Source organism: Eurosta solidaginis, chromosome 2 (assembly GCF_040869045.1).
Source record: "Eurosta solidaginis isolate ZX-2024a chromosome 2, ASM4086904v1, whole genome shotgun sequence".
NCBI lineage: Eukaryota > Metazoa > Arthropoda > Insecta > Diptera > Tephritidae > Eurosta > Eurosta solidaginis.
Window position 1 is genome coordinate 7,909,680 of NC_090320.1, and position 15,597 is coordinate 7,925,276.

The 15,597-nt window shown below is 35.4% G+C and overlaps 1 protein-coding gene across 9 annotated transcripts in view; it reads right to left on the reverse strand.

Annotated features, from left to right (window-relative positions):
* Positions 1–6,767: 6,767 nt before the first annotated feature.
* Positions 6,768–15,597, reverse strand: part of LOC137239232 (uncharacterized) — a 145,841-nt gene continuing 137,011 nt past the window's right edge. For all 9 annotated transcript variants that reach the window (XM_067764277.1, XM_067764279.1, XM_067764278.1 and 6 more), the window contains one exon: positions 6,768–7,344. In XM_067764277.1, the coding sequence (XP_067620378.1) occupies positions 7,142–7,344 (203 nt within the window). In that variant the 3' untranslated portion in view covers positions 6,768–7,141. The remainder of the gene's footprint in view (positions 7,345–15,597) is intronic.

A 15,597-nucleotide genomic window follows, 5' to 3' on the forward strand; every position in this document is an offset into this window, starting at 1 on the left:
AAAAAAAGGTTAGAAAAGGCTAAATTTAGAAAAAAAGAAGCTAAAAAAGGCCAGAAATTTGTTTGGCTAATTCATTAAATTTTTTTTTATATTTTAGTTTACACATTTGTAAATAAAAACTTATAAACATAACTTCTTGTTTCAAAACATATCAGGCACATTTTCCTTGACTAGCACATGGAATTACTTTAAATGATTTCATGTGTGTATATACATAAAAAAAAAATATTACAAACTAATTATTTATATAAAATATTCCCCGTCTGAAGAATCAGAAGAGCTTAAGTCTGGGTATAAAGTTTGGCTATTTACCATAGATATGAGATCATCGGTAATTTCAAAATCATTACAACATTTAGATAAGCGTTTTAACGAGCATCTAATATTAAGCAGCGGATTAAGCATTTTAATTTTTAGTTTGTTCCTTAATTTAGTTTCCAGAATTTTCATGCCACTAAAAATGCTTTCAACCTCCGCGTTACTGAGTGGTAATACTAAAAAACTAAATATGAACCCGGCAAGTTCTAAAAAAGGAGGTTCGTTTAATGCATTTTTATGTTCCCGGACTTCCGACCAAAATTTCATGGTGGAGTGTACATTTTTCCATTGTATAATTATAAGTTTTCGCCACTGCAGCTCTATTAATGACTTGAAGAATAACTGTATTTCTCTTTTTCAAAGTAAAAAAATACATCAGGCTTTGAAACTTTCAACGAATTTTCAGCAGAAAAAGAATTAAACCCTTGTAGGGAACTTATATTATTAGGTATTAGGTGTTCACAGGAACTATTGAAATTACTTTATTTTAGAAATTATTAAAAACACATTCGGAGTAAAAAAGGCTAGAAAAAAGTCACGAAGCTAAACCCAAAATTTCGAAGCTAAAGGCAAAAAAAAAGGCTAAATCTAGTCTCGAAAAGGCTAACCTGGCAACACTGTTGTGGAGTCGTCGGCATAAGATAATCTCCTTCTTCTTGTAGCAGTGCTTCACACCATGCAATAGGTGCGATCACTCACAAATTGTCATCGCCACCCTCTTACAACAACCTCTCAAAGAGACATGGTTTTTTGAGAAGTTGGTTTCACATTATAATTGAAAGGATGGTGGTGTTGTTGTTATTGTTGTAGCGATAAGCTAACTCCCAGAAGGCTTTGCGGAGTGTTATCGATGTGATGGTCCTTTTCCGGATACAGATCCGGTAACACAGCTCCATTAAGGTGCTAGCCCGACCATCTCGGGAACGATTTATATGGCCAACCCTTCAGGCCATCCCTCCCTCCCCGCCCTTAAGTTCCATGAGGAGCTTGGGGTCGCCAGAGCCTCGTCTGTTAGTGAAACGGGATTCGTCGCTCGAAGGTAAGGTTGGCTATTGGGTTTGGAGAAACTATATATAGCGCTGGCAACCTGAAAAGGTTGCGCTACACAACCCCTTGAATCTGGTATTTTAGTCGCCTCTTACGACCGGCATACCTACCGCGGGTTTATTCTAACCCCCTAACCCGCTGGGGTAGGATGGTGGTGTCGTGTCTGCTTATTAACAGATTGATCATCACAGAAGTGCGGGTGCGAATGCACTCTAGGGAGAAAAGTTTTTAAAGAGATTCTCCTATGTTTTACCTAGAGTCGTTCCAAACTAATATCTTGATGAAATTTGCAGGCCCCTAGTGAAATAAATGATGCAGGGTATGTATACATTCATAATTTTCAACTGAAGATAGTCTTGAGATTAAAAATAGAGCCAGTTATGCAAGCCGACAGTCTAACTTATCAGGCTTTATGACTACCTCCAAGCTGGTGTTTAGCAGATGAACAACGATACTGGGACGGCTAAGAATGCATTCTAAAGTTCTATTTCATATTAGTAGGTCATCAGAATGTCAAAAGTGTAAGTTGATGCACTGTGTGAGAACATATTGGCAACTAGTGTCACCTCTTAATGTGATAGCTTCGAAGTAGTGTGGGTTTTTGCAGTGTTAGTTCTTGCGTAGAATCTTGCATTCTAAGGTGCAGTTCTATTGCTTGACGGCGTTGGTGTTCAAACTATATTGCACGGTGTTGTGAGTAATAAGCTCGGGGTTGCCTTGTCTCCTCGCTGGCAATTTTTTGCGTTGGGTGCTATATAAACGATGAGTGTACCTGGTTATTACACTCTTGCCCATCGCACGTGAGCTGCTCTGAATCGTGATAGATGAAACCAGTACCTGAAAGAAATCGACGAGTGGCAGCGGTTATATGGTTCGTCTCACAGCATTCGAGTATGGCGTAAAGCAGCTTCTTTTCTGCAGATCCCCAAGTTTTGATAGAAATCTGCCCTTAGCAATACCTGCAACTTATTAGTGCCACAGTCAGGAACTAAGAAACTGCTTCGTCACTTCGTTCATCTTCTTGATGAGTAAACCGGAATATTTTCATTATCTCCCTTTAGCTTAGCCACCTTTACTTTGCACGTTTTCCCAATTACCTATGTTCATATACTGTGGGAGAAAACTACCCACTCAGCATTTAGATGTTTTAATTTTGAATTTACCTGCATATCAATACAATTTGATTACTCTTTCTGACTAAATAATGAGTTGTCATACAATTGAACAAAAGAGATAATCAAATATGAATACTTTTGATGATCAAAAACTGAAAATCATTTTTTGATCACTTTTTGGAATAATTTTTGAAGTCCTTTGATGATTAAATGTTTATATTTCTTAAAAAACAACAAAAGGAATAATCAAATATGCTTACCTTTGATGATCAAAAACGGAATATGGTTTTTCAATCACATTTTGGAATTATATTTGAATCAAATGTGTTTACTTTAGATGATCAAATTTTTAGAATCATTTTTAATTCAGCTTTCTGAAACTTTTATGAATATATGTGTTGACTGAATAATGAATTATATCTATATATATAAAAAGAAGTGTACATTTTGATTGTCACTCCATAACTCGAGAACGGATAGAAAGATTGCCATGAAGTTTTTAGGATAACTTAGTAGGAACCCGGAGAGTGTTTATGAAGTTTTTTTTCCGGGAAGTGGACCAGGGACCGATTTATTCCAAACTATCGTATATATGGCTCGATTTGTCTGAAATTTGGTATGTAGGTAGCGTTATATCTAGAATAAAATGTTGGATAATTTTTCTTCCGGGAAGTGGACCAGGGACCGATTTATTCTAAACTATCGTATATATGGCTCGATTTGCCTGAAATTTGGTATGTGGGTAGCGTTATATATAGAATAAAATGTCGGATAATTTTTCTTCCGGGAAGTGGACCAGGGGCCGATTTCTTCTAAATTATCGTATATATGGCTCGATTTGCCTGAAAATTGGTATGTAGGTAGCGTTATATGTAGAATAAAATGTCTGATAATTTTTCTTCCGGGAAGTGGATCAGGGACCGATTTATTCTAAACTATCGTATATATGGCTCGATTTGCTTGAAATTTGATATGTAAGTAGCGTTATGCCAGGATTAAAATAACAATAATTTTTCTTCCGGGAACTGGACCCGGGACCGACCTATTCTAAACAATAATTTTTCTTCTGGGAAGTGAACCAAAAACCGGTTTATTCTAAAATATAATATTCGTAATGCGATTTAGTTGAGTTTTGTAAATTAGTAGCATTTTGTCTTAATTAAAATATAGCATAATTTTTATAGAATAGAGGTCCTAACAAATGTATACTAACTATTGTTTTTCGCACATATACCTATGCCTGTAGTGTTTACTACACAATGCATAATTTGCTTCCCCTATCTATATATATAAAAAGAAGTGTACATTTTGATTGTCACTCCATAACTCGAGAACGGATAGAAAGATTGCCATGAAATTTTTAGGAAAGATACAGGAAGGAGAGATGATGGTTAGTTGATCTTGAAATCCAAAATCGGTTTAGCCATTCTTGAGTTATGATTTTTTTTTAGAAAAAATTCAAAATTTGAAAAAAAAAAAAAATAAAAAGAAGTGTACATTTTGATTGTCACTCCATAACTCGAGAACGGATAGAAAGATTGCCATGAAATGTTTAGTTTGGTATATAAATTTGCCTATATTAGTATTTACGATTGTTTTTTTCGGGAAGTAGACCAGAGACGGACTGTGACTGGGATTAGGACTAGGACTGGGACTGAGACTCGGAGTGGGATTGGGACTGAGACTCGGAAGGGGATTGGAACAAAATACATACCACCCTCTGGGACTGGAAATAAGGGATGAAGAAGAATAAGAAGAACTTGAGAGAAGAGAAAGGAGAGAAGGAGACTGAGAAAGAGATAGAATGAGACGAAGATGGAGATAGATGAAGTGAAAAAGACGGAGGGAGGAATAAATAAAAGGATTAGGAAAAAGTATAGAGGGGGAGGCCAGAGTTAGACGGAAAAAGCTTATTAAAATGTATGCAGATAGACCAAATCTAGGGCAGAACAACGTCTGCCGGTTCTGCTAGTACTTGTTAAAATTTTACTTTTCAATGAAAATCTTATTTTTTTCACATACACATATTTTTTCAATCATGAAGCTCAGAAAAAATATATAAAATGTTTATTATTTATACAATTATACATATTCTTCAAGACAAGAAATAATGTAAATGCTGCTCGTGACCGAAGATTTCTCCAACCATTTCTCCACCTTCGGCTTCCCCGAAAATACATAATAGTTGGGCAATACAAAGGTTATGAGCTATTTGAACCCCAGATAAGGGAAACTATCTTGACATACCTGGATACGGCTTCACCATTCCGTACCGTATCGTATTTTAAGATATTGACGATCATAGCTGATGTTGGATGTTGTAGTCGCAGATGTATATCGGTCAAGTTTGTTTGGTTCAAATAGCTCACTTCCACATGCGTATAATAAGATAATACAAATATTACTCTAAAACAATTAAAGCTCAATTTTACAATGATACCAAATATGAATAAAAAGCGATTCGAAATAGGAATCATAAATGATTATCCAAGAATAATCACATTTAAGATACATTTTTCTCCCGACGATACAGTTATTTTCGAACAGAAAATGCTTTTAAATTTGAACGTTTTTAATCATCTTGGGGTATATTTAAATATTTTTTGATCAAAATTTTAAAAAATTCTGGCTAGGTATAATGAATATATGTTCGCAGTGGAGTCAAATATATCGGGAGAGGTGTCAAAGACGCGTATTGACTCCAACAATAGTCCAAGGGCGGAAAGAAAAATTGTAGCTATGTACGAAGATATTTGCAGTTGAAGTTGGAAATTTTTATCTGGTTGTTCTGCACTGAAAACAATTTCATGTACAAAGGGATTTTGCGCGGATTTAAGAGGGTAGGTTTTAATAAGCGCGTCCGAAGGCCGTCAACGCAGAAAGGTGATCTGCACAAAAATACTATGGATCCCACCCCCGGTTTCGGAGGGAGCCGGGGTCACATTCCGCTTTTTGATAATATCTTTTGAACGAGTTACAATTATTATTTCCGCCTTCGGATTATTAATGTTGATGTAAAAATGCGTCATTTGACATCTCTTCCGACATTTTTAGGCGCGTATTAGCAGTCGACCCCTGTTCCAGACTATTACCGGAGTCAAGTTCGAAGACACGATTGAATCGAATACGAAGGACCAAAATACATCTTTCCCGGCAGATACAGTAGGTTTATGTTCGTAGACCGGTGTTGGGTTCAATATCTGCCCGGAACAGTTCGTTAAACGCCAAAAAATAGGCAAAAAAAAAATCGCCTCGTTCAAAGCGTTTCTCTGTCTTCCCTATACTTTACACAATGAATACATATTTCAGATGTTTTCTGCGTCGTGTTAATATGAGAACGAGCCCACTAAAATTGCAAACAAAAATATCGTTTCGGGACGTTTACTTTTTTTTGGGATTTACTCAACATACGTTGAGGTTGATTGACTTCGACTAAACCGATAATGCCAGATCAAAATATATATGAAATGATATTGGTTATTAAATTGGCATCATGCCAGTTTTCTCATTTCGAGAATTTTCTTGTATCTAATTATGTGTTGTATCAATATGTAGCTTGTCGCCACGTTTTTTCACTATTCCGTTATATAAGGTTATGTATATAACCAAAAAACAGTATGGCTTTTAATTAGCACCACGCCAGTTCTTAAATCTCAATGCTCCTCCCGTTATACACAAAAGTTTCGTTATGCACAGTAGCTCCGTTCAACACACTCAAACTTCGTTATTTCTCATAAAAAGGTTAATTTTCTGTTTTTTTTATTGGCACCACGCCAGGCACAAAGTCCACAATAACATTGTTTTTTTAATCGGTAATATATATTTCAAAAAAATGTGTCACTTTCCAACCATTCCAACCTCACACGTTCACGATTCACGAAGGAATGTGGGGACGTTTACTTATTACGGATATGGAAGTGTTGTTTCAAAAGGGAATGTCAAAAAAAGTGTATGTGTGTATGTTAAACGGGGGCGTTGGCGGCCAAGAAGAAGAAGTGGAACTACCAATGGCGAATCTCACCTTGTAGGCAAAGCGAACTCAACAAAATTTCACGTGCAGAAGTGAAGTCCGAAGAAAATGTTCATTGATTTCGGTTAACTAATATGTATATATATTGGAGTACAAGGCGTTATATGGAAAATAATCAAGAAGAAGCAATCAGCTGTTGGGATAACAAGACCTGGTACTGAATTCGAATTGCCCCTCTATATTGCCCCTATTCATCAGAAATTTTTCAATGTATACAAGTTTCGGAGGAATCATTTTTTTCTTAATCGTCCGAAAAATTTATTTTATTCTGACGTTTATTTGGCAACAAATCTTTTTACAGCAAAAACTTTAAATAAAGGGAGCGGCAATAAAAAAGTTGGCAGAGAACGCCCGTGCTGATGTAATATTGTGATTATGCAGATGTTTGGTTTCTTTTTTTATTTGGTTTTTGTTGTTCTTATTGTAAAGGTGTATCAATAATTTGTACAAGCTTAAGTGCGTTCTAAAGTTTTCTTAAAATTTGTTGTTTTTTTTTATAATAAATAAATACCTATGAAGACACATACATATATACATAATTAAATTCAAATTCACTTAATTCAATTTGAAATTTGAGAGATTCACTTTTAATTATTTAGTTTAATTTATTCATTAGTTATTTATTTATTAATTATTCAAGATTAAAAGTTTTGTTTTGGTTATCCTGATTGCCATACAAATAACAATTATCATCTGGAGCTTCTCCATAATTTTTTAAAGCCAAAGTCAATAGGTCAGTTCGGTTTTTCAAAGCTAAAACAACAAATGCACCATTTGGAAGTATTTCGCATGCTGTTATTTGGCCGGGAGGCTTATAAACGGCTAGTGATTTTCCTAGAAATAAAAAGATTTGTATACCAGTTTTATATCAATTTTGCACACATGCTTAGTGAAATAATTAGTAAAGTTTTCTACATTAAAGCCCCCATTGAATTCAATCTTCCATACAAAATTCTTAATTATCTCATTATTGCTTTATTGAATGCCTAATTCAGTGAAAACTCGTTTTTATTCCATTATGTTTCTGTCTGAAATTGGCATTATACATTCAGTCAAGTAATAATTAAGACTGGGTGCGAGTTGACCTAAATTTCTACCTAAATAGAGAAAAAACGTAAATCACTGGAAACTGTCGGTAAGGCAGTGTAAAATAAAAATTTAGAATTTTATGAGCATACTTTTCAACCTATATTCAAATGTTAAATTTCAAAAACAAAAATATTGATTTTTCAATATCGTATATTCAAATAAATGGCTCTTGTCCATTCAATTTAAGTAAATCATAGATCATAGAGCGATGGCTCCCTGCTGCGATTAAGGCCCGATCGATTGTACGTGATGGTGAGCTCAATTTTGTTCAAGCTGATGTTGGCGACACAAGAATTGGATCGTTCTCAAATATGGACCGCAATCTGAACTTATTTGGCATCCAAGTGCACTAATTGGCCTAAAGAAGTTATTGGAAGCGTACCAACATCACAGTATTGAATGCGAGATTGTGGAATAGGTCATTGTGCACGTGCTCCACTATGTCCGAAAAAAGCCTTATAAAACGGAGCCACTGCATTTTCTTGAACTGCTATCTTGGGATAGGTACTTACCGCGGACCCTAATTGACCTCTGTTCTTTTTAAGCGTGAAAACGCATCAAAAATACCAAAATTCCCGTTGTGCTATTATTTTCTTAGCAGAAATAAACAATTTAGGTTTTCAAATCAACTCGCACAGTTTTGACAGCTTTTTCCTAAATTATTGCAGTGCTGGAAAGTTCCAGTGGAATATTAGTTTAGGTACCTAAAATTTAGGCGAACTCGCACCCAGCCTAAATATATAAATGGCTAGTTGAACACTTTACAACCAAACTATAATTCTGAGGAAAAAACGATTATATATGTATGTATTGATAGTAGGTCTTCTCAAGCAGCTGTGCAGGCTATATATGTAATACTCCTGTATTGCTACAAAAGGCTAGTGCCATTGTAAATTTTACCAAGTAGCGCAACTAACAGCTGATCGGTGAAAATTCGCACATTCACACGCACAGTTCTCGACTCAGTTTCAAAACAAAACTTTAGATTATTTAAATCAAATTTTAAAGTGAGATAATCCTTACAAATTTATGTATACAGAATATATATGGCGTTTTTGTTGTTATTAAAACAATAGTTTTATTTATATTAAAGCTTTTATCGTTTTTTTTTTAACTTTGTAAAATCTCCGAACACCATTCCTTCACATTCGACTGCATAGTCCACTGCCTTCCACTCTATTCGCAACATAACCTCTACTTAAGCTGCCAAACTATATAGTAAACATTGGCTAGTACATTCCCAAACATCAGAGTGCCGATATATTGTTGTTTAAACGTTTTTGTTTTTGTATTCAATAATCGAATGTACCTAAATTTATATTTTTTCTTGTCACACTTATGCTGCTACAACCACAAAAATTTTATAGGCTGTCTTGTTTTGATTTCGAATTCAAAACACATTGCGAGCATTTTCTATTAGCAATATAGGAGTATTACATATATGGTGCAGGCTATTAAATGAAAATTTCAAAAAAGTTCGACAGCGCTAAAATCATCATATATAATATTCAGCCCAATTCTAAACGAAAATTCCGTGCGAGTTTCCTTTCTCCCATTCCTCGTATTGTAAATAAAAATTCCTTAGGAGTTTTTTTACTTCTCCCTTTCCTCCTATTCTGAACAATGTTCGAAAAAGCGGAAACCGGTTACGGGAGAAAAGTAGGTATTATGAATGTGAGTGAGAGGGAGATTTCTCTGCCATTTCTTAGGAGTTTTTTCACTTGTTAAATTAAAGGAAAATGGTTCTTTTAAGAAAGAACACTCTTTTGTACAAATTTGTGCTAAAATGTGTACATTTTAAGTCGAAAAGTATATCATAAGCAACGGAAGAGCTCTTGGTATATTTGATGCAGCCATCCAGAAATTGTGCAAGGATTTTTTAAGAAGGCTTAAATAGATTTTGGCATATGACGAAAGACGAATTCAAATCGACTTGTCCGCCAGAAAATTGCTTTGCTGAATGGAAGAAGACAACTCCCAACGGATTCCCGCCGTCTGCTTCTTATGCTCCTTTGTCGATGTTGCTGCGGCACCAATTCATTACTAATTTTAGTCAATTCCATATGAAATGCAATATTGTGTATTGTTTATATTTTATTTCTAAATTTTAAACAAACTCGCAGCAATAATTAAACTTTTCAATTCCTTAAACAAAAATAGAAATGCGCAACAAAATTTCAATTGGCAAAACAGCTGACTTCGAAAATTCGAATTTCCTATTCCCCAATTATTATTCTCTCTAGGAGAATAGAATTGGAGGAATTTTTCCGCGGGAATAAAAAAATCCGCGATAGCAAAATTCTGCGAGAATATTTAGAATTGGTCTGATTATTTCTAATTGCTCTTTTTATGTACGGGTCCCTTTTTCGCTCTTATTTGGAATCCAAATCTATAAATAAAGTTTTGGTTGTAAAAATGGAGATTCGGGCTAATAGCGAGCTTTGCGCACTTTTGGTCGTAGTGCTTTTGTTTAGCTATATTTTATCAAAATAATTTGTTAAAAATAAACGATTGTGAGCACACAAAGAAATCTATTTGTACTATGGCACTATTGTGAATATTTGCACTGCATTACCGCCAGTTGCTACCATAAGCCAGATGGCAGCACGAGCTGTAAGTTTTAATTGGTTGATAGAACAGTTGATTTATGTTGATATTTGATAAGAGAATTTTATATTGGTTGCGCAAGATACGCACGGGTCCGGCTCGTAATCGTATATTGCTAATAGACAATGCTCGCACTGTGTTTTGAATTCTAAATCTAAACAAGACAGCCTATACAATTTTTGTGATTTTAGCATCATAAGTGTGACAAGACAAAATTTAAATTTAGGTACATACGATTATTGAATACAAAAACAAAAACGTGTAAACAGCAATATATCGGCACTCTGATGTTTGGGAAGGTACATACGCTGCAAAAATTGTTGGATTACGTGTTCCATTTTCTTCATGTTGGAGTACTCTAACAATACTCCTTTGCAATACGTTTGCGGACCACGATCAGCCGATCATTGCTCGTTTTTTGTACGACCGTGATCACGACACGATGACGATCGAACAGAGTTGCGAAATGTAAAATATTGCATACAAATAACTGATAATAAATTTTTACTATGCCAACTGTGATAAAATGCAACCGCGCATTGGTTTTATGTATACATACTATAGTATAGAGAAATATTAGTTTCTTTATTCACGTAAATGCTAAATAACATAAGAATATTCGTAGTACAAAATATAAAAGTTTTATTGCCCCTCTTCATTTACTTTCATTTTAAATTAAATTCACTCCGATAATTCTTTCCGACACAATTCCTCTTTAGTACTTTGGCATATGATCCTCTGTGGGTGCTCCATGGAGTAATACAGTGAAAGTACTTTGGAAAGTACTCTCACGTATGTACTCTATGGAATACTCACAAAGAAAGCGAGAGTGGGATCACCTACTCCTCTCCTAGGACATCGCAATGTTAATTGGAGCACATTTTTTGTATGAATACAGATTAGTTTTGGAACACTCCTATACTCCTAAAGGAGTATTCCTTACCCTATTTATGGAGTACTCGCGTTTTTTGAAGGGTAGCTTTTTGTAGCAATATAGGAGTATTACAGATATGCTATTAAATAAAAATTTCAAAAAAGTTCAATATAGCGCAAAAATATTAACTTGAAACAAGTAAAGGTGTCTAAGTTAGGGTGTAACCGAACATTATATACTCAGCGTGAGAATCAATTGTACATTTCATTTCAGATAAATTACTTTTCTACATAACACGTGGCACCGCCCGTTTAAAAAAAAAAATGTCTCCCCATTTCCTCTTACAATAAAACTTGATAAGTGAAATATCATTGATTCAAAACTATTTTTTGCTAAGTTATAGCTTATTATACTAGTCTACGACCCTTTTAAACTTGTTTTATATCTAAGTTGCCGTGATCTTTAAGCGATCCCGTCCATTTTTACTAGAAATATTTTCTGCTATAAGGAAAATATGTGTACCCAATTTTGTTACGATGTGTACATTTTTCTTCGAGTTATGGGTTTCGAAACATTGAAAATTGCTTAGTCATAAAAGGAGCGGTACCACGCCCATTTTTTTAAATTTGAAGTCTTTCCTATTTATTGTTACAAATCCACTTGGGAAATGAAACACCATTGATATAAAGCCATTTTTTGCAAAGATATAGCTTATTTTATTCGTCCACGACCCTTTTAAAAATCTTTTATATAAAAGTGGGCGTGGTCCTTAACAGATTTCGTAAATTTTTCTTCAAAGCATTCCTTATAAAAAAAAAATAAATAAATCTAAGGCGCGATAACCTCCGAAGAGATCTAAGGCCGAGCTTATCTTCCAATTTGCGCCGTGGTCCTCTTGCTTTTCCCTACAAATTGGCCGGACGGGACCTACATGTTTTAGGCCGACTCCGAACGGCATCTGCAAGGCAGATGAGTTTTCACTGAGAGCTTTTCATGGCAGAAATACACCCGGAGCGCTTGCCAAACACTGCCGAGGGGCAACCCCGCTTAGAAAAATTTTCTTCTAATTGAAAAACCTTATTTCTAAAATTTTGATGTTGCTTTGCCCGGGGTGGGAACCCAGGGCATACGGTGTGGTAGGCGGAGCACGCTACCATTAGACCACGGTGGCCGCCGTTTCCAAAGTACTTTCACTGTAGTACTCCATGGAGCACCCACAGAGGATCATATGCCAAAGTGCTAAAGAGGAATTGTGTCGGAAAGAATTATCGAAGTGAATTTAATTTAAAATGAAAGTAAATGAAGATGGGCAATACAATTTTTATATTTTATACTACGAATATTCTTATGTTATTTAGCATTTGCGTGAATAAAGAAACTAATATAATACGCATACGTGAATAAAGAAACTAATATAATATGTATACATAAAACCAGTGTGCTGTTGCATTTTATCAGAGTTGCCAAAGAAAAATTTTATTATTAGTTATTTGTATGCAATATTTTACTTTTGGCAACTCTGTTCGATCGTCATCGTGTCGTGATCACTGTCGTTAAAAAACGAGCAATGATCGGCTGATGGTGGTCCGCAAACGCATTGCAACGGAGTATTGTTAGAGTACTCCAACATGAAGAATATGGAACACGTAATCCAACAATTTTTGCAGGGTGTTTGATGTTGTTGAGTTGAGAAACACAGCAGGCCCCAGGCAAACGAACTCATATTTAATCTCGCGAGCAAATGAAGTATGTAAGAATCGCGAGAATCAGTAAATGTGTAATTTTCTTTGCTAATATTGAAAGAGTTTACAAAAGCAAAGGAGAATATCGTTAGCTTAATTCACAAAGGCCACCTGTTCCTTCAGTGGAGTGGGGGCCGCACCCTTCCCTTGCTACCATAGGCGGGATCCGCGTAGTCGCTGCGTTTTAATTCGCTGGACCTTGTTGATGTCTGTGTAAAGCTCGTACAGCTCACCATTAAATCTTCTTCGGTACTCGCCGTTCCCAACGCGTAGAGGTCCGTAAATCTTTCGATGAACTTTTCTCTAGAACACTTCCAGAGCTGCTTCATCGGATGTTCTCATAGTCCATGCTTCTGCACCATATGGCAGAACCGGTACGATAAGTGAATTGTAGAACATAACTTTCGTTTGCTGAGAGAGGATATCACTTTTTAATTGCGTACCTAGTCCCAAAGTAGCATTTATTAGTAAGTAATTTTTCGCTGAATTTCAGAGCTGATGTTGTTGTTTGTGTTAATGCTTAATTATGGCTGCCAAGGCGCAACTGCGCTGAGCTTTAGCTCGATGACAGCACGTACTTTGTTTTGTCCTCATACACCATCAAGCCCATCTTTTGAAGTAAGCAGAATTTACGGCGCGGGTTTTCAGGCTGATGATATCAACTGTTTATTCCATTAATATTGTGGGGTACATGTCTAACTAAAAATGGAAACCTGCTCTTGAAATATTTGTGTATGACTGTGGTAGTGAGAGTGATTCGAAAATCGGCGAAAGTTTACGATTTTGCATGGAATGCTCCTTCTATCTACTTTGTCATTTTTTGTGCTTCTAGGCCACAAGTAAGTAAAATACGTTTAAACACTTGTGGTTGTTGTTGTTGTAGTAGTAAAGAAACAGGATTCGCTACGTGTACGTGAAGCTATAAATTGCGCTGGCAACTGCTTGAATCGGTTGCCTTACAACACCATTTAAATCAATATGGAAGTTTAGTCGAATCTTACGACAGGCATACCTGTGTATATTCTAAGACCCCTAGCACGCTGCAGATCGCTATTTAAAATGAACGAAATCGGACTATAGCCACGCCCTTTTTTCGATATCGAAAATTTCGAAAAACCGATAAAGTGCGATAATTCATTACCTATCCGTCGATAGCGATGAAGCTTGGTAGCTGGGTTAACCTTATGACTAATAATAGAAAATAAGTAAAATTTTGGACAATAGGCGTGGCACCGCCCACTTTTAAAAGAAGGTAATTTAAAAGTTTTGCAAGCTGTAATTTGAGAGAAGAAGTGAATGAAGGCGGACGTGTTTTTATTTGATCCGTGTCATTTTTTATTTTCTTGCGCAATTGGGCTTTTAATTTTTAATCTGTATTGTTAAATAAACTCGCTGATGAGCAAAAAATATAAAATCCAAATTGGAATTTGTGAAAACAGTGACTTTGTCAACAAATTTTTATGAAAAATTGGTGGCGGATTAGGCAAAATGCCGCCGTCTGAATGCAAAGAATGCTTGGTAAAACTAGTGCAAATAGACGATGCGATTTCATGTTCGGGTGGATGTGGATTTTTTTTCTGCATAAAATGCAGCAACATGAAAATAACAGAAATTAAACTATTGACTGAAAATGCTAATTTAAAGTGGTTTTGCAATCAATGCTCGGTATGTGATACTAATACCAAATTTATTGAAATAAAACATTTGATACAAAGTTGTGATCAAAAGAGACTAGGAAAGACAGAAATGAAGGATATAATTGAAGAAGCATTATGTCACAAAATACAGCAGCTGAAAGTTAGTCTGATGACTGATTTCAATTCACTGCTTGAACATAATGTAGAAATTAAAATTAATCAAATGAGAAAAGATATTCTGTCTGAGTTATCACAAACAATAGAAAATAATAGCGAAAAATTAAATGAAGTTTTGGCGGGTACCAGCCTAAACAACAACACAAATGTAAACAAAAAAATTACATATGCACAAGCAGCCTCACAAAGTGAAAATAGGATTGTTATTAAACCGAAAGACAAAGCAAAGAAAAATAAACACACCAAAGTAGCGCTTAAAACAGTCATCGAACCAACTGAATGTCATGTCACAGCAGTAAAAGAGATCAACAACGGTGGGATAGTAGTGCAATGCAAGAATAAGGAATCATGCGAACTATTGCAGAAAAAGATAGCGGAACAAATTGGGAATGAATACGATATGGAAAAAACAAAAGACAAGAGAGAGATTAAAAAAATATTTAAAGTTATAGGTTTAACTGAGAGGCTTAGCAGTGAGCGATTGATAGAATGTATTACAAAACAAAATAGCATATGTGAGGGTAAACAATTCAAAGCATTGTTTACTATATAGTTTGGTAGCTTAATTCGAGGTTATGTTGCGAATAGAGTGGAAGGCACTCGCAGGCCGTGAAAATAGGCACTCGAATGGAGTGGAATGAAGAACAGTAGTAAGACCAGAGTTGCATTGGATCAATCATTGCATCAATATTAAAGATAATATTTAGAAGAAATAATTGAATACTTGAGTATAAGCAAACATTTTATTTCAATTACTGCAACTAATACTATGTTCAAACAGAAAAATAAATTGAGGAAATTTCGATTTGAATTGAGTGCTGTTCATACAACTCGATTTAGCTTACACAATAGTAATTTGATAGCTGGTTGGCTCATCTCTACAGCAAGAACATACCTTTGTTCAGACTGTCAAAATGAACACGCACATTATTAGGCGAATGAAATGGAATGAAAACATAAA